The sequence below is a fragment of the Grampus griseus genome (assembly GCF_964374135.1).
Source record: "Grampus griseus genome assembly, chromosome: 5".
In the NCBI taxonomy this organism is placed as follows: domain Eukaryota; kingdom Metazoa; phylum Chordata; class Mammalia; order Artiodactyla; family Delphinidae; genus Grampus; species Grampus griseus.
The window spans coordinates 87,795,572-87,818,878 of NC_138998.1; the positions used below are offsets into that span (position 1 = coordinate 87,795,572).

The 23,307-nt window shown below is 42.3% G+C and overlaps 1 protein-coding gene across 1 annotated transcript; it reads left to right on the forward strand.

Moving 5' to 3' along the window:
- Positions 1 to 2,449: 2,449 nt before the first annotated feature.
- Positions 2,450 to 9,250, forward strand: DPPA4 (developmental pluripotency associated 4; the record flags this gene model as incomplete). The annotated part of the gene is made up of 7 exons (XM_082655326.1): positions 2,450 to 2,473; positions 4,230 to 4,392; positions 5,298 to 5,461; positions 5,549 to 5,599; positions 5,948 to 6,245; positions 7,718 to 7,913; positions 9,220 to 9,250. The coding sequence occupies 7 exons, from the start codon at positions 2,450 to 2,452 to the stop codon at positions 9,248 to 9,250; spliced, it is 927 nt and encodes a 308-aa protein (XP_082511452.1).
- Between the last annotated feature and the right edge of the window lie 14,057 nt (positions 9,251 to 23,307).

Below are 23,307 nucleotides of genomic sequence, written 5' to 3' on the forward strand. Positions count from 1 at the left end.
ACCCACTCACAAGTTTTCACAGGCCTAAAAATGCCTCAGTGGCTTCCTAACTCATCTTCCAGTGTCTGTGCTGATTCATCTCCACTTTTCTCCTCGCTGCAGTTGAGAGACCTTTAAAGTACGCTCATCAGAGTTCACTCACCCCCATCCCATCCCCACTGCCACCTTGAACTTTTCGATAGCTTTCCATTGCTCTTAGCCTACAGATCAAAAGGCCAAACTATCCAGACTCAGTTTACACTGTCCTCCTCCCCCTCAGAACAGAGCGGGGCTGATCCCTCCCCACCTTCCTCTATTCAGTTAGGTAGCTCATCTGGTCCTTCAGATCTGCTACTTTCTTGACTTCCTCCATGAAGTCTAAACCCCTGTTGCAGGCTGCCAAATGTAGGAAATTTCCTCCTTTTCAAGGGTCATAATTGAATAGTTTACATTTGTTTGGATAATACATATGTATATATAAGATAAAAAGATATTTGGATTTTTACTTCATTCAATAATTCAATAGTATTAATTATGCTCAAATATTTTAAATTGTACTAATCCTCTTTATACTGAATATATAGGACATTATTTAACCCTTTTTTTTTTTTTGAATGGTTGGTGCAATTCTTTTTTTTTGTCTTTGTTTTTATTTTTTGGCCATGCCGTGCAGCTTGTGGGATCTTAGTTCCCTGACCGGGTATCGAACCAGGGAACACGGCAGTGAAAGCCTGCGTCTTAATCACTGGACCACTGGGAAATTCCAGGTGCAATTCTTTTAGAATTGTGTTTCTCCAAATAGCGGTTGGCCTAAGAATTTCTAAATTATAATCTCAACACACACTCCCATCTATTAACATACAAATCACAGATTATATCTTGCCCAGGATTAGGTATCTCTTAATTTAGAACTCTGTAATGTTACCTTCAATTACACTGCGAAAAGGAAGATGATTCAATGAAATACCTGAATCAGCCAAACCTAAACTTGATTTCTGGTTCTTTCACTTACTGTGTCAAGCAAGTTACCAACACAATCTTATACACACTTTTGTCATCTATGAAATGGAGAACAATAAAATAATGGCTGTGTGGGACTTCCCTGGTGGTCCAGTGGTTAAGACTCCATGCTTCCACTGCAGGGGGCATGGGTTTGATCCCTGGTCGGGGAACTAAGATCTCGCAAGCCGTGTGGCATGGCCAAGAAAAAAAATTAATAATGATAATAATAATAATAATAGCTGTGAACCTTTAAACCCAGAATTAGTACAAAACAAATACTCAATGGACTTTAAAAAAAAATTTTATTTTATTTTTGGCTGCGTTGGGTCTTCATTGCTGTGCACGGGCTTCCTCTAGTTGCAGTGAGAAGGAGCTAGGCTTCGTTGCGGTGCGCAGGCTTCTCATTGTGGTGGCTTCGCTTGTTGTGGAGCTAGGGCTCTAGGCACGCAGGCTTCAGTAGTTGTGGTGCACAGACTTAGTTGTTCCACAGCATGTGGCGTCTTCCCAAACTAGGGCTCAAACCCGTGTCCGCTACATTGGCAGGTAGATTCTCAACCACTGAGCCACCAGGGAAGTCCCTCAATGGACTTTTTTTTTTTTAAGATATTGGGGGTAGGAATTTATTAATTAATTAATTTATTTTGGCTGTGTTGGGTTTTCATTTCTGTGCGAGGGCTTTCTCTAGTTGTGGCAAGCGGGGGCCACTCTTCATCACAGTGCGCGGGCCTCTCACTATCGCGGCCTCTCGTTGTGGAGCACAGGCTCCAGACACGCAGGCTCAGTAGTTGTAGCTCATGGGCCTAGTTGTTCCGTGGCATGTGGGATCCTCACCAGGGCTCGAACCCGTGTCCCCTGCATTAACAGGCAGATTCTCAACCACTGCGCCACCAGGGAAGCCCCCTCAATGGACTTTTAAAACTGTTATTGTTAGTTGTTGGCAGATGGGAAGGTTCTAGTTATTATTAGTACTGATGGAAAACTGAAGTTTTAATAAGTTGAGTAACTTGCTTAAGAAATGAAACGTATATGGTACAAGAAATCAGTTTTGCTTTCTTCAAGCCACTGGTTTGGCCCAGAATTCTGTTGTTTCCACAAGTTTCATCATTAAATCCTGTCACACATCCCCTTCAGAAGTCTCTAGCAACTTTTCTTTTTCCCTTGGAATTTTTCTGAAGGAATTTTCAACTTCCCAATGTCTCTGGAACCACACCCTGCATAATAATGTTTAAAAAAACTCACTGGAAAGGGCCCGGAATGTTATTATGTATTCATTCATACAATAGTCACTCATGAATAAGAAAGTGTGCAAGCTTAGCTTTCACAGGTTGTGGGGGAAGGAACAGAGGGGAGGAGAAAAGGAAAAGTGCTTACGGGCGCCGGAAGAAGGAGGAGCCTTTAAAAGAGCCACCTTGGGCCAGGGGCCATTTCAGAAGTAAGGAGAGTATCATCAAGCTTGAGATTTCTGATCATGGAGAGTGCAAAGAACAAGGAGGTACGTACAATCTGCACGGGTTTGCTTTTGTCTGTCTTCGTCAATCTTCGTGTTTCTCTTTCTCTTGGGCACACTTACTCCCTCTTTTGAGGAGAAAAGAAGGTCCCTTAGAATTTCCTTCCCTTCACTTGTTGAAAAAAAAAATCAAGTTCCTGGATATAATTGCTCCCTGGTATACTGAACCAGATCCTTTAATTTTGATACTACAGATACAGGTTCGAGACCAAAATTGCTGCGTCTGGATTCATCTTTTCTTAGGGTTGTTAGGGCCAAGGAACAATGGGAAACCAGACGTATTGAGCAACACTGAGGACAGCAACTAAAGTCAGACAGGCTGTGGGGCTTTGTTGAGAAAAATTGAATCCCTCTGCCAGTGCAGCCTGACCGCTCTTCGGGTCTCTTTCCTAGAGCTAGGTCATTTTTTGCCCTCCCAATTTTAACTAAGACTTTTGGGAGGCCCCAAAGTGAGTGAGGTACAAAGTGCACTTTGTGTAAGTGTTATGCCAATGTGAGATTTGAATATGAATGTAAACCTGCTATAGAGATGTAAAAATGTAATTCGTACTCCCTTCTTGGAGGTGATAGGAATTAGATTTGGAAGCAAATCTGGGATTTAGTATTGACTTGGGGTTTAATTTCTATCGCAAGTGTCTACCTGTGTGCCCTTAGTTATGTAACCTCTGAGCCTCAGCTTCTGCATCTGAAAAACAAAATAATAGATTGTTGCTGGATTGCTGTGGGGATTAAAAGAAGGAAAATAAGGAGTCTGTGGTGTGGAACAATGCCTGATGGAAACTATAGGCTCAAAAAATGTTGTTTCTTTGTATCAAACAGCTTTATTCTCACTGTTCTCTTGTTTCTTTTGAATTAACCAATATTTATTGAGTGCCTACAACCAGAGGGAAAGGAATTCTACCCTTGGGGAGTTTATAATCAAATGGATTAACAGTCATGGATCAAATCACACAAGCAAATGTAAAACTGCAACTGACAAGTGGTAGGAATGTGGCAATGGCGCAGTAGATTTGTACTGGTCTATAAAGTGGAGAAAAGGTTACCAGCTGAACTAACACTTGAAGTGAGATTCTGAAAGCGGATTAAGGGTTTAAGAACATGAATATAAGGGAAGGTGGTGTGTGTGGAGCTGAGTGATATCCTTTCAGGCAAAATAACTAGGTTGGAAAGGAAAGTAGTTTTGTGGCAGTAGCTTGGGGCAATAGTATGGGAAAGGTTTATCTGGAAGAGGTAAATGGGAGGGGGGTGGAATGGGGAAAGAGGGGAAAAAAAACCTTCCAGGTGAGGGATAATGGGTATTGTGGGTGATGTAAGGGCTTTCTCCAAAGCAGAGGCTAGTTTCTTCTATGAATTTTGTTTATATATATATATATATATATATATTTTTTTTTATCTTTTCTCGTACATTTTTGGACCTTGCCGCCAAGGCTTGTGGGATCTTAATTCCCCAACCAGGGACTGAACCCTGGCCCTTGCAGTGAAAGTGCTGAGTCCTAACCACTGGACAACCAGGGAATTCCCCTTTTCTCATACTTTCAGATTGGCCTTCCACTTCTCTATCACTGCTTCCCTTTCTTATAAATAAACCTGAGTATTAAGATGATACCCAGAAGAGAACCCATGTTGCCAGCGGAGTTCAGTGATTATCTTGGTACCTTGGATGTGAGGTGTCATAAGTCAGGTAGTGTATATGGTGGGTTGGACGCCCAGAGGAGTGACTTTCTGGTTCCTCTATCCCCAGTGCAACTCCACAAAGAAGACAGAGGAAGAATATATGAGCTGCAAATTCAAACGTACATCAGTAGATGCCGAAGAGGGACAGGGGGCTTCTTCTGGTAAACCAGATATACTAGAAAACTCGGCAAAGAGGACCAAAAGAAAAAGATCTATAAAAAATAACAGAGGTAAGAGATCTACAGTTCCTCAAATCCTATTTCCCTGGGTCCGAGAAGACAGGGATTTTTCTGAAAAAGTAGGGAAGAAATTTCAGTCCTGTATTCTGCAAATCCTACACTTCCTTCGAAGCCTAGTTTAAATCTCACCTCCTGGTTGTGATCATTATTTTGCCTACTCTAGATTCTGGGAGTTAAGGATCTTCATGTGCAATGATCTGGGGACAGAGACCTATAAATTCAAAATCCCATCCTTGAAACTCTACTTCCTGTCTTAAAAATATGAGGAAAGTAGCTACCTTGCTGAGTTGGATTGAGGTCAGGGTGGAGGGTCAGTTGTAATTTACACAGAATAATTAGGTAAACAGCCTACACTTCATCTGACTGAACGGGCGCTCAGTCAAACCTCGTGACTATTAACGTCAGTCTTTCCTGAATGGTGAGAGCGTGTGAGGGGCAGCAGGAGACCAGAGTGCTGCCCTAGTGGGGTGGGCTGCCAGAATTATGGGTATTAGTCATTGTGTAGCATTTCTGGGTGGCTTATTTTGTTTTTTGCGGTGAGAGGGCAAGGCATGGCCTAGTAGTTATGACCTCAGGTCTAAAGCTTCTATCATTCCCTGCATTGGAAGTGCAATCTCTAGGTCAACCTCCTCAGGGTCTGTGGTTTAGAGCTCTCACAAAAGAGCAAGTGTGCGTGAGTAGTGGGGAGTTTTAGGAAGTAAAAATACTGAGGCATTCAGAAATATTGTCAGTTATAGTTTTGAGGTTCTATCCCTTGAAGGTTACGTGGTCTTTGGCAAGTCATTTAATTTTACAGTGGGGATTAGACTATAAGAACTAAAAGTGATTGTACTTTTGACATTTTAAAAGGCTACACAAAAGTTAATTATTGCTAATTTTATCTCATTCTCCTTCAGCTTGTTGTCCACGAAAAATGCCACAATGTTGTGACAGTGTGAAACCTCAGAAGAAGACGATGCCAATTCCTCCTTTACCTTCTATACTGCCGCCTGTCAATCTGATTCACAGGGATGTTGTGCGCGCTTGGTGCCAGCAGTTAAAACTAAGCACCAAAGGCCCGGTGAGTGTCCAGGGTAGGAGTTGATGCTCTTGGGAGGAAGACTACGAGCCTCAGTTTGATTATTAACTCATTTTTCTCTTGTCTTAGAAACTAGACGGATATAAACGACTCTGTGAACATGCCTACCCTCATCAAAAAGTGAGTAATTTGTAGGGAATTTGGCCAAGTCGAAGGTTTAGTTATTCTCATCCTACTCACTTATTTTAGCGTTAAAAGGTGAGCAGAGGGCTTCCCTGGTGGCGCAGTGGTTGAGAGTCCGCCTGCCGATGCAGGGAACACGGGTTTGTGCCCCGGTCCGGGAAGATCCCACATGCCGCGGAGCGCCTGGGCCCGTGAGCCATGGCCGCTGAGCCTGCGCGTCCGGAGCCTGTGCTCCGCAACGGGAGAGGCCACAACAGCGAGAGGCCCGCGTACTGCAAAAAAAAAAAAAAAAAAAAAAAAGGTGAGTAGAAGAATTGTCTTTAATCTTTTAAACCCTCGATGTAGAACATTCCTGCCACAGCTGAGGAGGCCAGGATCCTATCACTAGCAAGAAGAAAATCAAAGATGGACGAGGGGGAACTACCTCTGGAATGTTCTGATGAAAAGATGTCTTCTGAAGTGGCTGCTCCTCTTGAGGAGGGAGTACCTGCCCTTGAAGGAGCTCCTGCCCTTGAAGGAGATCCTACTCTTCAGGAAGTTGTATCGACTTCTGCCTCTGACCCAGGAACTGTGTTTGCCTCTTGGAGCAGAATGACGGCCAGGGCCATGAAGATGGAGTTGGCGCAATCGCAAGAGACCTGTGGTAAGCTCACTAGTAAGAACTGCTTCTGGTTCAGGTGGGAAAATAAGTTTAATTGCTATTAACCGCTGATTAACTTCAGGGTGTTATCAAAATCATCTGAAGACCTGGTGATTCCTGGGCCCCACCCACACATTTTTCTGGTTCAGGTCTGGGTAGGCCCTAGGAATTTACATTTCTAACAATCTCCAAGGCACGGCTAATCTGGGGACCACATTTTGAGAACCAGTGATCTAAATTAATGAGGTCATCAGAAGGGGATAGAAATCTGGCTTCATTTCTTTTCGCCTCCTTTAAAGAATTAAAAGTAAAAGCAGTCTCTAAAATCAACTGCCTGAGCTAAAGCCTTGGATCTTCTAGCATCTGTCAAGTAAGTGGCATTAACTGTTATTTAATCTAGTTCTCAGTTTGCTCGTGGTGATGTAGGTTAATAATAATACCTACCTCATGGATGTTATCGTGAGAGTTACAGGAGATAAAATTAAGACCATGAACTGGTTAGCACATTACAATGCCTGTTGAGACCCCTGTCCCCCTATAACTGGTAACCTCCCCCTTCCCTTGGGAGCAAAGCCTGGGGCCAGGCCCTGTCCACTGTCTGTTGCACATAGTGGGGTGTTGCTCCAGGATCTTGCTTCAGACATGTAAGATCCCCCATCCATTAAACCATTGATGTCGCTAAAAAAAAAAGAGTTGAGACCCCTGAACTTATTTTATGAGGGCCTTCCCAGACCACTCTGGTTTAGTCTTTCTATTGAAGGAAATCAGAACGTCACCCCAAAATATGCCTCTTTGCCATAAAAATCTTGAGCTGAAGGCAATCAAAAAGCAGCAACCCCAAAAAAGCTCTCCCTTTTTGCCCTAAGGCAGGATTATCTATTCTCCTTTTGCTGGAGACAGACTTATCCACTGAGAGTGGGCACCAGAGCAACCAGCAAAGAAACCTCATCCACTAGTTTCCTCCCATATATTTACCTTCCCACCGTTTGCCACCCTTGGGAGCCTGCTTCCGTTTGTCCTGTCATTTCTTTGCAAATGTATTGTTCTTTGTCAAAGATGTTACATAAGACGGAATTCTAAGCTGCCATTTTGAGCTAATGTTTGCATTTTTCCTGCACTATGTGCGCTGCATGAATTCATCAACTGTTTTTCCCTTGTTAGTCTTTTTGTTAGAGTCCCAGGTGAAAACCTAAGACGGGCAGAGGAAAAGCTTTGCCAACCTCCCAGCCACACTGTCATCTACCCACTTGCCTCTACACATCCAGATGTATTTTTTGTTTCTTTTAAAATATTTAACAGGAACTGTTTTTGCATTATTTTCTAAAGGGGAACAGGGTAGAGTAAGTTAGGTTTCAGGGTTCATATCTGGGAGCTGGCACTTGAGGAAGACAGTAGCATCAAAGGCCATGATGCAAACTCGAAGTTTAGACTTTGGTCTTGCTATGCTCGTCCTGAACCTCTCTTTCCTTCCCCAGGGGTCTGGTGGTGTGTGGTTCACGGGAGAGGTCTCCCTGCTAACACAGAGGGCTGGGTTCATTTACAATTTCATGCCGGACAGGCTTGGGTGCCTGAAAAACGAAGGAGGGTGTCTGCGCTCTTCTTGCCTCCTGCGGGCAATCTTCCTCCCCCACACCTGGAGGACAACATGCTGTGCCCTGAGTGTGTGCACAGGTAAACACATGGTACCCTTCTACACACTAAAAGTGGGCATCTGGGTTTTAGTTGGGGGAGAAAGGAGATACATATTCATCTTAATTAGCCCTGTATTTCAAGCACAAGTTGTCAATAAAGATTTTCACAAAAAGTTTTACTTGAGTAAGTGTCTTCCTAGGAGAAAGGGCATTTTTATGTCAAGGCATAATGCTTCTACCTGGAGACCCATAATTTTGGAGCAGTAACCAATTGTATAATTACTATGTTCCCAGTATACGCACTACACAGAAATAATGACTAGCAAAAAAACCCTGCTTTTAGGTGGCCTACAGTCTAAGGGGGATGACTGGTACGTAAACGACTGTATCACCATGTGATGACTGGTATCAAAGAAGAGGTTTCTTAATTTAAGGGAAGAATTGTCTAGATGGAAAGGAGGAAGTAAGAAAAACCTGGCTTCTAGATAGTTTTTCGGTAATTACTTGAACACTGATAAGGAGAAGAGTTGCATTGGGTTGAGGACAGAGCTTCAAGGAACAGCAGTGTTTTAGGGGCATGTTAAAGGAGACAAAAGAAACAAGGAGAAAACCTGAAATATGAAGTCAGTGGGGAGAATTTGCATGGGGAAATTGTCTTATAAAGGAGGTAGAGATAACATACTTGCTTGGAAAAGATAAGGGATTCAAAGCAATACAGAATATAGATAATCTGGGGGTGGTTGAATAAGGGGAGGAGAGAAATAGAGGCTACAACTGGAGGTATTTTCTGAAAGATACGAATGGAGAAGGGGAGCGCAGTAGGATGCTTGGAGGGGATTGCCATGTGTTTTCTGTTAAATTGGGCCACGTGTGTTTCCGGGCTTAGCTTGGAAGAGGGGCCTGCAGAGGAGGAGGATGGAGAGAAGCCCATCCCTCTGAATAGAGGGGCTTGGAGCAGCCCAGACTTGGCTCCCAGGGATCCATTTCCTCACCCTGTAATTGTCCAGGAATCATCCTGGGCTTCATCCCGTGCTCTCTGTTGGCCTGCTGGGGACCCACTTTTGGCGTCATGATGACTGAACACCAGAGATCTAGGGTAGCTGGCAGAGGATAGAAGCCTCAAGTGGGGTGGGGTGGGGGGGAGCTCAAGCTGCGGGATCTTAGTTCCCTGACCAGGGATTGAACCTGGGGCTATGGTAGTGAAAGACCTGAGTCCTAACCACTGGACCACCAGGAAAGTCCCAAGGGCAATTTTATTGGCATTCCAGGAGTGGGTTTCTTGGTTATTTTCAAGAATGCAATTTCATATTTCGTCTTGATTCTAAAACATTTCATTTGCTTTTTAGGAATAAAGTATTAATGAAAAGCCTGCAGTGAGATCACAATACCAGTAAAAAGGGTACAGCTATGATTATAATTAATGATAGAGAAGTGACTACAAATCAACTCCACGGCTATGATTATAATTAATGATAGAGAAGTGACTACGAATCAACTCCACGGTGCTATTTGACAGCTGAACTCTGGGCCACTCTGCACTCTCCATGCTTCCTGCTTACAGGGTTGCATGAAGAAAAGCCTGTGAACTGCCAAAAGTGGAAGTGGCTATCTCTCCAAAGACTCCCAGCCCTAAGGGAGCAGACGAGAAGGGAGATGGGGACATTTTAAAAATGCTAATTCGATGAATGGAATTAATTTACTTGAAAGTGCCTCAAGTGAATTTCTACATTGGGAAAAATGGGGCTTATAGGCAAAAGTTCAAATTTGGTTATGTACACCTTAACCAAGTATTCAAACTTATCATCACCAGGAATGGTAAGAGTAGCAATGTGTTTCCTGATGGGATACAATATATCACTGATAATATTCTTGCCCCAAAGAATCTATTCACAAGGATGCAATCAGTCCTGATTATGCCTCTTGTCTCCGCATAATTAAGTGAGCTTACCTTGTTTTGGGTGGCAGTTACTTAGATGCACCCATATGTAAATATTCACAGAGCTATGCACTTAAGATGTCTGTATTTTACTTATATGTAAATTATATATAATTTTTTTAAGTGTCCCACATTGAATGATAAGTTATAGTGCCTCTGGGAAAAAGGCAACTAGAAAATTTTGAAATTAAAGCTTTTATTTTAAAACAAAATTCTCAATTGTGTATGTGAAATGATTCTTTTGAAATATGTCAGATCATGACACTGCTCAAAACCCTCCCATGGATCCCATTCAGAGGGAAAACCAAAGTCATTGTAATGACCTCCAAGACCTTAACTAAAGTGCATTCTACCCCGTGCCCCTTCATCTCCTGCCTCATCTCCAACACCCTGCCTTTGCTGTTCTTTGACCATGCCTCACACGCTCTTACCTCAGGGCCTTGTCACTGGCTGGAATGCTCTTTTCCCCATATGTCAATATGGTAAACTTTCTTTTAATTCTTTCTTCGAATGCCACTTTGTCAAAAAGGCATACTGTGACCCCCTATTTAAAATCATAAACTGTTTCTCCAGCCCTATATGCACCCTGGGTCCCAATTTCTATTTTTCTATAACACTTGTCTCCTCTAACATGTTAATTTGTAATTAATTATTGTTTGTCTTCCCCTAACAATACAAAAGGATTTCTGGGGTACTTCCCTGGTGGTGCAGTGGATAAGAATCTGCCTGCCAGTGCTGGGGACACAGGTTCAAGCCCTGTTCCGGGAAGATCCCACATGCCTCGGAGCAACTAAGCCCGTGAGCCACAACTACTGAACCCACGTGCCACAACTACTGAGGCTCATGTGCCTAGAGCCCGTGCTCCGCAGCAAGAGAAGCCACCACAATGAGAAGCCCATGCACCGCAACGAAGAGTAGACCCCGCTCGCCACAACTAGAAAAAGCCTGCGTGCAGCAACAAAGACCCAACACAGCCAAAAATAAAAATAAACTTTTTTAAAAAATGGATTTCTGTCGGTTTTGTGCACTTAGGTATCACAGCCTCCTAGAACAGCCTGACACGTAGTTGGTACTCAATAAGTGTTTATTCAATGGATGATGAATGAGAAGGTATGAAGTGAATTATAAAAGGAGATGGATTACAAGTTTCTCGGAAACCAATATTAAAAAATAGATCTCTGTCCTGTCTATCTATATTCTCTGGGAAAATAAATTGCTTTGAGTTACATTTTGGAAAAAAAAACTTCTCTGTTGTAACACGCAGTATTCCGTTTTCTAGTTCCGCCATAAAACTCATAGTTTAATTTCCTCCAAAATACAATTTTGGAAGGTCTCTAGTAAATTCTTTTAAAACTGTTTAGCAGGATTTGTGTTTCCCCCATGAGCCACACTCCTGTTTTAGAATATGAAGGGCTGAAGTGTTAAGAATGCCAGTAATCACCCAATATTTCAATCAGCCTTACCTGAAGGATATAGCTGAAATTGTATTTTTTGAAAGATAAGGAGAGGAAAAAGAACTTCCATTACTAAGGGGTAGACATCAGATGACAAAAGATGAAGTAAATGGGTCCACAAGACATTTCTCTTTAGAAGAATTAACTTGAGTCATCTTTTGTTCCTGGCCAGGAAAACCTAGATTGGAATGGCCTGAAGGAGGTAAATTGCTCCAAAAGATGTTACTTTTCATTTCTGAGTCCACTACTTAAAGGGACAGATTTCTCTGAGAAAGAGTTTTGAGCTGACATCAGATTGAATGGCAAATAAGAATTTAAAAAAGGAGAAGAAAGGACATTCCAGCCAGTAGAACGGGTTGTGAGGCTCCTGAGGTGGGAAACAAGAAAACTGAAAGGCCAGTGCGTTGGGAGTTCAGAACCAGGGAACATAGATATTGGATGAGGCTGGAAAGGAATGGAAGCCCAGACAAGAGAAATCCTTTGTTTTGCCTTTATCTTAAAAAATAGAGGGGGGCTTCCCTGGTGGCCCAGTGGTTGAGAGTCCGCCTGCCGATGCAGGGGACACAGGTTCGTGCCCCGGTCCGTGAAGATCCCACATGCCGCGGAGCGGCTAAGCCCGTGAGCCATGGCCGCTGAGCCTGCGCGTCCGTAATGGGACGGTATATTGGAGGGAGGATAATAGAAAGTAAGGAAAAAGTGATTCTAAAACTGATGTCTATCAACAAATTACCACTTCCATTGTTCAATTTTTTAGTCTCTTCACTACTTTTTAAAAAATTTTGTTTTCTATTGGAGTATAGTTGATTAACAACGTTGTGTTCTCTTCATCATCTTTTATATTAAAAACCATTTGGTAATCAAGATGAGTAAGAAAAGGGACAGTCCACCTACCCAAAGTAAATAGGATGCCACTTCTTTATCCAGCTAACCCATGGGGTGGGAGTGGCCAGAATCTCCTGGAAGGGGCAAAGAGAAAATTCTGTGGTGATGGAAATATTTTCTGTCTCGACTAGGGAGTTGCCTACCATTTTTCAAAACTTATCAAACTGTACACTTAAGATCTGTGTATTTTAGGACTTCCCTGGCAGATCCAGTGGTTAAGACTTTGCCTTCCAATGCAGGGGGTGTGGGTTTGATCCCTGGTCAGGGAGCTAAGATCCCACATGCCTCATGGCCAAAAATCAAAACATAAAACAGAAGCAGTATTGTAACAAATTCAATAAAGACTTTAAAAAATGGTCCACATAAAAAAAAAAATTGTATATTTTACTGTAAATTTTACCTCAAAGGAAAAAAAAAGGTTTAGTTTGGAGATCAAAGAGGAAATTGCATCAGTCACATGACTCCTAGGATTTGTATACAGAGGCCTCAGAGTAGAGTTTGAGGAGGTCGTTTATTCTCATGATGGATGACCAAGAGGAGTGGCCCAGTACATTAGGGAGATTTATAACACTGAGAAGGGTTATAGAAGAAGTTCACAGAGACTGGACAAGATTTCCTCAGTAACTCAGAACTCCTGTAGCTCTAACACTGGAAAACGAAGGTCAGAACTTGATTCCTTCTGCTCTTCCTCAAAAGCCCTGATTAAATCTTCTCTGATAACTTTATTTGATATATTCCTTTTTTTTTTTTTTTTTTTTGCGGTACGCGGGCCTCTCACTGTTGTGGCCTCTCCCGTTGCAGAGCACAGGCTCCGGACGCGCAGGCTCAGCGGCCATGGCTCACGGGCCCAGCCGCTCTGCGGCATGTGGGATCTTCCCGGACCGGGGCACAAACCCGTGTCCCCTGCATCGGCAGGCGGACTCTCAACCACTGCGCCACCAGGGAAGCCCCCCTTTTTTTTTTTTTTTTGGCCACGCAGTGCAGCATGGGGGATCTTAGTTCCCAGACCAGCAATTAAACTCATGCCCCCTGCAGTGGAAGTGCAGAGTCTTAACCACTGGGCCACCAGGGAAGTCTCTATATTTCAATTCTTAAAACTACTACCTCTTTTATCCATACTGGATTGGAAGTCACCACTTATTTCTTACTGTTAAGAAACACAAGAGCCCAAGCTTTAGGGGCAGCCAGATATGTTTACAAGTTTCTATCCTGAAAGCTCAGTTCACTTGATTTTTAAAATGAAGGTAACAACTCACACTTGCAAGGTTGCTAGGTTGAAAAAAATAATGTATGTAAAACTGTTATGTTAGGAAAGTGATAGGCACTCAGCCAAGAGTAACTGCTGTAGTTTCTACTATGTTTTGTCTCTATCTTTCTTTTCTGCACTGAACTGATATGTAATTACCAAGCACTTATTAGCCACTTCAAAGCTGTGTGGCTTTGGGAATTTAATTAATCTCTCTAGCCTTAGGCAGGTTTATTGAACATATAGGTTTATTTACAAACAGTGAAATTCACCCATTTTAATGTATAATCCTTTGAGTTTTGATAAACGCATGCATCCATGTAACTACCATCACAAGAGCTAGAACTTCCATCGCTCCAGAAAATTCCTTCTTGCCTCTTTGTAGTTAACTCCTTTCCCCTCCTCAACTCCTGAAAACCAAAGATCTATTTTCTGTTCCTATAGTTTCGTCTTTTCCAGGATGTCTTATGAATGGAATGAGACTGGGTTATTTAATTTAGTATAAGGCATTTGAGGTTGACTCATATTTTTGAATGTATCACCAGTTTGTTCCTTTTTATTGATGAACAGTAGTATTCCATTGTGTGGATATGCCATTTTGTTTATCCATTGAGGGGAAGCAGAATATGCCACCCCGGAATGTGGCTTTGGCATATGGATTATTTTGAGCTGAAGACAAGCAGGGACCAGCAGATTCAGAAAGAGCTTTTTACCTTCCCCTTAACTGCCTCAAAGAATTCAGATAGAGGACCTATACTAGGAAGAAAGCTATTACTAGAGATAATATTTTATATAAGAAAAACTTATTATCAGGACTTCCCTAGCAGTCCAGTGGTTCAAACTCCACGCTCTCAATACAGGGGGCACAAGTTTGATCCCTGGTCAGGGAACTAAGATCCCGCATGACGCATGACATGGTCAAAAAATAAAAGACTCATCTACATGGCAGAGCAAACATTTGTTTACCAAACATTTGCTCTTCTCATCTTCCTGAGAACTGTCTTCCTCCGCCTTGAAGCCCCAGACCCCTACCCCTTCTCTTTAGCTTGGGATGGTATATACGCCTCAGTTACCTGACTGCCAGGGAGTCCACATATTTTTATGGGGCTCCCACACATACAAAATTTGATTTTCTCCTGTTAATTTGTCTCATGTCAATTTAATTATTAGACCAACCAAACTACCTAGAAGAGTTTTCTGCTCCTACACCATTCACCAGTTGAAAGATATTTGGTTATTTCTAGGTTTTGGTGATTATAAATAAGCCCTCTATAAACCATCATATACAGTTTTTTGTGTGAACATTCAAGTTTCACTCATTTGGGGGTAAATATCTAAGGAGGGAGATTCTGAGTCATATATTAAGTATGTTTAGCTTTACAAGAAACTCTCACACAGTTTTCCAAAATGATGGTGACATATTGCATTCTCACCAGAAACGTATGATCTCCTCCTCAACACTTGATATGATCAGACTTTAATTTTAGTTATTCTAATAGGTGTATAGTGGTATCTTAATTGTGATATTAATTTGCCCTCCATATAGCTTCTTGATGGAGTGGCTGTTAAAGAATTTTGCTCTTTTTTTTGGCAGTGGGGTTGGGGGTGGGGATTGTTTTCTTATTATTGAGCTTGAGGAGTTCTTTATATATAAATTTAGAATCAGCATGTCACCTTCTGCAGCAAAAATCCTTTAGGGATTTTGATGAGTTTTCCGGGTCAGTGAGTAATGGGAAAAGCAGCTTGTTGCAGGTCCAACAGGAGAGACTAACTCTAGAAAAATGATATTTGGTATTGTGTTGTAATGTGTTAGGGATAGTTATGTTTCTTGCAAGAAGAATACATTTAAGTACGTTCCTCTGTAAGAAAATATCTAGCCTTAAGTAGAATGCAGTGTGTAAGGAGTTCTGCAAAGTAGCAGAAGGCAATAATGGAATGCAGGTGAGTTGTATGTAATGTGGAAGGTATTAGGAAATGAAGATAACAGTCAACTGTGTTAAATTCTAAGACTTCATTGCCCTAGATGGTTAATATAACTCAACTACAATCTAATGCAACGATATGACCTGTGAGTGGGGACTACAGAAACACAAAAGATGACACACATGTATGTTGGGCAAAGTGTTAATGACCTGCCAAGATTAAGGAAGTAAGAAGTCTAACACCTAGGTTTGAGACCAGATGTGCTATTTTAGTAGATGGTTGATATTGAGTATCTGTCACCTGAATAGCAGTGATCATAATATTTATCTCACAGGATTATAAGGATTAATGAGATAATATATAATATACTTCATAAATTGACAGTCTATGCAAATGCTCTTTATGACTATTTTATTAAACTCTTTCTTAGCTTCTGTTCTTCAATGTTAAGTTGCCCCGAATAGAATACTTCCCTAGCCGAGCAGTCTGCCTCCTATGGATGGGCTGTCTTGAACACTTTGGGTAGTTGGTGCCAACAACATAATTTGAGTAGTGACAGCAAGGTTAGCAAACTGGGAATTTGTGCTGCTCAGAACAAAGACGGGAATGTGAATCCTTTTATTAACTTTAATTTCCCTCTTATTCTCTCCAGAAAAAATAAACAATTTATGAGAGATTGTGTAAACATGCATTTTTTTTTAAAAGTCACTTGTTGGGAAGACATTAATGCTACAAAATCATAATTCTTATGTTGAATCATTTTGCCTAATTTTGGTATAAAGCAAGGCCAGAGAAAGCAGACAGATAGAGAAGGGGAGGATATTATTCTCAGTGTCTACTACCATACATTACTCTCTCCATACTCTATTTTGAACTATTGAGATAAATAATGTTCATCTTTTGTTTTTTTTGTTTGTTTGTTTTGTTTTGTTTTGTTTTTTGCGGTAAGTGGGCCTCTCACTGTTGTGGCCTCTCCCATTGCGGAGCACAGGCTCCGGACGCGCAGGCTCAGCGGCCATGGCTCACGGGCCCAGCCGCTCTGTGGCTTGTGGTATCTTCCCAGACTGGGGCACGAACCCGTGTCCCCTGCATTGGCAGGCAGACTGTCAACCACTGCGCCACCAGGGAAGCCCAATAATGTTCATCTTTTAAAAAATGGTAGTAATACCTTACTTTTGAACACTGATCATGAGACCTGTTTGCAGAATATGCTCACCTCAGCAGAAATGGTCCAGAAATTGTCACATTTGAGAGGAGACCAGATATTACCCAGATACAATTGGAAGAAAAAAAATATATATATATATATAACTCAACTAAAACCAACCCCTCCCCCTCAAAAAAAAAGAGAGAGAGCAAGAGAGAGAGAGACCTGATATTAGCTAGTCCAGCAATGCCTCAGCGCAGACCTAAAAGAAGGAGGAAGATTGCAGTGGTCACTACCCTCGACATGGCTAAAAGATTTGTGATAAATAACTCAGACAAAGGGACTGTATAACTATTACATTCAAGAAAAGGTTCAAGATCAGACAACCCTATTGTAGTTGCCCTAGCTATTTTTACTGCCACTTCTGAGTCCTGGACCCAGAAAGTCTCTGGTAAGACTGATAATAGTGCTGGTCAGGAAGAGGTAAGAAACTCAATTTAAAATAGCTTCAAATGGAAATAAAGTGATGGAACAAGCCACTTACTATTTAACAGTCCATAGGTTGGGAAATATTTTTCCATAAAGCTTCTCTCCATTTGCAGCAGCTCACTTACTACGGGCAGATGTCAACGTTTTTCCTGAAATGATTTCTAAGCCAAGTGGTTTGGCCCCTGCTCTTTTCCCATCATTGAGTGTAATTATAATTTCAGAGGGAAGAATAAAGTGTTGATGTGCTCAGACGAGGAATGCCCCAACCTAAGTATACTCTATTTCTCTTCCCTTTCTTCAAGGCATTCAAGCAAAGGGAGTATAGCATTATGGTGTGGTGATCACGCAAATGTGCCTTTCAACTCTGTACTGCAGGTCACTGGCCCCATCTTTAACACCACTGTTGTGAAGTTCACACCTATGCTATAACTCCCATCTGCTCCTCCCAGCCACTAAGTGTAGCAGGAATTCTAAAGCAGGGGCATTCTTATAGCTTAGACTCAAGGACTCTTTATCAGCTTTGCTGAAACTTCCTTAGAACTGCACTGCAGTTCAAGACTCTTCCTACCCATACTCCCTTCCTTCTCCTTCACAGGGGTCAGACCTACGTCATGGTCTGACAACTCTCCCAGCCTTCCAGCTCCCTTCTTACTTTCATTCGCAGTTATTTTCTATACCGAATCTCTTGCATACCTAATCCCTTCTTGACATCTGCTTCTTGGAACATATGAACAAATACCTATTGTGCGAGGAGCAGTCAGGAAAAACCAGGTAATAAGATGAGATTCTGGAACTGGCTCACTGACCTGCTGGCGAACACAAAAGGAGAACATTCTGGGTGCTATATGGGGGATGGATAATCCCTGGCCCACAATGGTGGTCCAATTGCTGAAGATTTTACTGGAGGTGATCTGGGAAAATGTCCTTGTAGAGGGGAAGGCCCTCACAAATGCAATAATTCAGGCATTTGGAAAATATAGGTGTAAAAGCAACTACAAAGTTAGTGGAGTTGGCTGGTTACTTGTAAATCATATTAATGTCCATCAATAGGATAATGAGAAACTGAAGGCCATTAACAAGCATCGGAAGATGAAGTATGAGATGTGAGAGCCAAAGAGCCCCTAGTCATTTACAGAGGCCCACATCTCCTGATGTTAGATGAATGGACACAGCAAACAGAAGCTCTAATAGATGAAGTCGCAGAGCTACAGAGACTTAAAATCTTAGCCGAGGCAGCTCTATTATGCTAAAGTCAGCAACCTGATTGGGAACATCTTGGACCCTGAAACATCAGGTGGGGGTATGGGAGTGGGTGCCCCTGAGAGTGTCGGCTCTGTAGAGCCCTGTGAATTCTCAGACTTTACAGAGCTGGTCCGTGGTTCCCTAGTAAGAACTAACCCTATCTGTATGCTGGAGGATGCTGCCCAGGCCTCTCCCCCGAAAGGTAAGAGTGACAGGTACTCCCCTCAAAAGTTCCTCCAACCTCCTCTCCCAGCTACTAGGCCAATAACTGAGAATTACATTCCAGCATAACCCAGCTGAGAAAGTGATGGGCCTGGCAAGGGAGGACAGAGAATATCCACCAGAGGATCCGGAGACATTAGCCAGTATGTTCTGGCAGGAGCTAGGGAAATAATCCTTCTGTGAGGTTTTAAAAGCAACTGACCAAAAGGACTGGAATACAACATTAGATAAGAAAGAATTTATTGTCTTGGAGGGATATTTTCTCTTTGCATAGGATTCAATATCCCAGCAAGGATCCCAGGAGATGGGACAAATTCACTGCTAGGATGATTCTTAGAGGCCCAGGGCAAGTGACAGCCAACACTGAGCAAAGTATAAATGCCCAAGCTGCCCTGGCAGAGGGTAGAGGAGGGAATAAAGAAGCTGAGGAAAGTGAATCTGCAGGGATGGACAAGTTATGTGAGGCCAGACACCTACCAGAGAATGTTCCTCAGGAGGACCCAGCATTCACCAAGGCCAGCAGGAACATGCCGGAGAAGGGAGCCCCAGTATTGCTGAGACAAGGCTGATGGTAGGTGAGGCAGTCACAGAGTTGGACTTGTTAATGTCATTCTGGGGATTATGGTCCCTGAAGTAAATGAGTCATATGGTGGCTCTTAACCAGCAGAAACCAGGAGGCTGCAATTACCAGGAGGATTGGAGGGCAGCCAAGGGGGCTTGATTCACAGGAGGTTGTGGAGATGGTTAGTAGCGCATGACAGCTAGGGGCAAAGTAGATGGGCAGCCAACAAGGATGCTGCTTCTTTTTTTTTTTAATGTGGAAGTAAACAATTACTTGTATTTAAAATTTTTCCAGTTTTATTGAGATAATTGACATATAACATTGTACAAGTTTGAGGCGTACAACATAATGATTTAATACATGTATCTATTATGAAAAAGGATGCTTCTTAACAGCTACAGTCAAAGTCAAGGATAGAGGAGCAGGAGGCTGAGGGCAGTCATTCTAGTAAAAAGTCACCATCTCTTGCTTAGCTCCCAGACCTGAGCTGATTTTCAGATCCAGAACCCACTAGGAGATGAGATGGCGGCTTCCTGTGAAGAAGGACCCTGTAACCACTATAACAAGTTTTTTTTGTTTGTTTGTTTGCTTTTGTTTTGTTTTTTTGCGGTCAGCGGGCCTCTCACTGTTGTGGCCTGTCCCATTGCGGAGCACAGACTCCGGACGCACAGGCTCAGCGGCCATGGCTCACGGGCCCAGCCACTCCGCGGCATGTGGAATCTTCCCAGACCGGGGCACGAACCCGTGTCCCCTGCATCAGCAGGCGGACCCTCAACCACTGTGCCACCAGGGAAGCCCCCATAACAAGTATTTCTTATAATTATTCCCCCGTCTTTCTCCAAAGGGATGTATAGGCATTTAACGATGTGACTGTACACTGGAAAAGAGAAATGAGACATTTTAAAGACTATTGGACACAGGATCTGAATTGACTTTGATACCCAAATTATCATCATGACCCCCTTTTTGTTAGGTTGGGGGCTTAAAGCAGCCCCATAATAGCTGAGTCCTGGCTAAAGTCTAGCTCCTGTAGGCCCACTGTTTTTATGAAGACACCCAGGGATCATTTTCTCAGTCTCTGAATGTATAATTGGAATTGATATACTTGACAGATGAAGTAACCACCACATTGGATCCTTGGCCTGTGGGATAAGAGCTATCACAGTGGGGACGCCAATTCTAAACCTCTAAAACTACTTCCTGTGACTTCTCTCGTGGTCCAATGGTTAAGACTCTGCACTTCCACTGCAAGGGGAGCAGGTTCGATCCCTGGTCGGAGAAATAAGACCTTGCATGCTACACAGTGCGGCCAATAAATAAATAAATAGAGTAATTTCATTAAAAATAAATAAATAAAACTGCTTCCTATCTCACCCTGGTGCGCACAGCACAGACACTAAATTCCCTAGTTATGAAACTCAACTTGAGGTAACATACATCAAGCATCATCGAGAATGGGTTGGGAGACTTCCTTCGTGGCGCAGTGGTTAAGAATCCACCTACCAATGCAGGGGACACGGGTTCAATCCCTGGTCCAAGAACATCCCGCATGCTGCAAAGCAACTAAGCCCGTGTGCCACAACTACTGAAGCCCCCTCGCCTAGAGCCCATGCTCCACAACAAGAAAAGCCACTGCAATGAGAAGCCCGTGCACTGCAACGAAGAGTAGCCCCCACTCTCTGCAATTAGAGAAAGCCCACGTGCAGCAACAAAGACCCAACACAATAAAAAAAAAACTAAATAAAATTAAAAATAAATAAATTAAGAAAAAAGAATGGGTTAAGGATTTCCCTGATCTGCCCTCCAATGCAGGGGACACGGGTTAGATCCTCAGTCGCGAAACTAAGATCCCACATGTCACGGGGCAATTAAGCCTGCGCACTCTGGAGCCCTCATGCCGCCGCAAGGAAGAGCCCACGGGCTGTGACTAAGACCTGATGGAGACAAAAAAACAAACAAACAAACAAAAAAAACACACAGAATGGGTTGAATCTGAAAAAGAATGTGTGTGTGTGTGTGTGTGTGTGTGTGTGTGTGTGTATAAAACTGAATCATTTTGCTGTACACCTGAAACTAACACAACATTGTAAATCAACTATACTTCAATTAAAAAAAGACAGGATAGGTTGGCTGGGAGGTAATATGATCAGTGAGAGATTTCAATAACGGGTTAGAGATGCTTTAGACAAGAAGTAAGGCAATGGCAGTAGAATTATAGGAGAGGCAAAATCAAGCAAGATGTGTACATGTTTGACTCCACAGGACTTTGACCTATTGGAGTTTAAGGAGAAGGTGTTTTAAGTAGTTGTTACGTTTCTGCCTTTAGATGACTGGGTGGATGATAACACATCTCAAGAAGAAATACCAAAGGTGGTGAACGTTGGTAAGGATGTCACTGAGTTTACTTCTTACTAAGTTTGAAGTGCATAGCCTGATATGCCAAAACTTGGGTCAGTAAGGCAGGCAAAAAGATTGGGCTAGAAATACATATATGGGAGTCATCAGCATGTAGGTGGAGGTTGAAATTGGAAAAATGGATGAAGCTGCTCTAGAAAAGCATGAAGCATGATCAAGAATAGAGAAATGCAACCTCATGGGACATCAGTGTTTTAGGAGTTAGGTGGGTAAAAGGAGACAGAAAAACTATTAGACCAGAAAGGAAAGGAACTAGACAGAATAAAAAGTTATGTTCAAAAAGTTGAACTGGGCTTCCCTAGTGGCGCAGTGGTCGAGAGTCCGCCTGCCGATGCAGGGGACACGGGTTCCTGCCCCGGTCCGGGAAGATCCCACATGCCGCGGAGCGGATGGGCCCGTGAGCCATGGCCGCTGAGCTTGCGTGTCCGGAGCCTGTGCTCTGCAACAGGAGAGGCCACAACAGTGAGAGGCCCGTGTACCGCAAAACGACAACAACAAAAAAATTGTCCTTCCCACCTCATCTCCCCTGACTGCCATGCTCTGTCCTAACCACATCTTCTGAGTCATACAGAACAGAGGATAGACCTTACTTGTCTGGATTCTGAATTTAAGATTCTCCTAATTGTGACTGTTGCTTCATGATAAAGAAGAGATATTTTTTCAGAAAAAAGAAAAAAGCAAAAATGCTCATTTATTCTCGATCAGAAGACAAAGATCTGTAACTACCGCTCTAAAGTAGAAATGAATTTTCAGTAGTGCTTGGAAGTGGGAATTTCTTGAAATGAAGGATGTGGCAAAGCTGGGAACATCTTTCAGAGTGCATCTTTTATCTTCCTCCTCAGAAAACTGAAGAACTCAGTAGCTGTCCCTTCCACATGAGAGTGATACCGAACCATAGTTTCCAAACTGTTTCTCAGCACCTGAGGGTTCTGTGGGGATGTCTTATGGTTTTTTATTTTTCAACCAGAGTTGCTCCACTTTTATCTGTTACATATTGGTGCTCCATGAACATTTACTATTACAGAGCATGTTCCTTTGATTTAAAAAAAAAAAAAGAAAAACTTTTGAAAAACATTTATCTAAACAAAAAAATACAATGTATTTAAATATTTAACTTACAATATGGTAAATAAAATATATTTGAAATAGGTAATGCATTTTTATTTCAGAACCATTCTCTATTATTGGAATAATATTAGAATCCAAGTATACATAAACAATTTTTTTTCTTTTTAAAATCTCTACCCTACAGTCTAGGTTATTTTTTATAGCTTAACATCCATTTAGTGGCTGCTTTTCAGTTTTGAGGTATATACTGAGCCCTAAACTGAAATTGGTGTAATATGATTTGAGTCCTTTGTTGTGCCTAATTAAGAGCCTTCTCTAAACCAGGCACTGAGCTGAGCATGGGGAGAATAAAGGTGAGTCTGAGAACTTCACAATGTCACAGTCTGACAGGAGAGAGTCAGGTCAGTCTGTTACCAGCATTTATAGCATATCCATTAGAGCAGCAGCACAGAGAGGACCATCTACTCAAAAGGGAGTTGGTGGCATGGTGTGGGGGGCAGGGAATAGAGGCTGATGCAGGATGAATAACCAGCATTGATTGAGCCTCTGTTCTGAGCCAGATACAGTGCAATGCTCTAGGTTAGACCATTGCTCTCTGGAGCCTACTGTCTAACTGGGGAGATGAAGTTAAACAATCAAAATTTCAAATATATACAGATTTAAAGAAATTCTATGAAGAAAAGGAATAAGAGAATAACAGGAGTAAACTCTTTTAGGGTCACTACAGGAAACTGGCATTTACACTTAAAGAACAGGATAGAATGCTAATTATAGCTACAATGGCAACAGTATTACAATATACAGATGTATCAAATTAACATGTACACCTTAAATTTACACAATGTTAT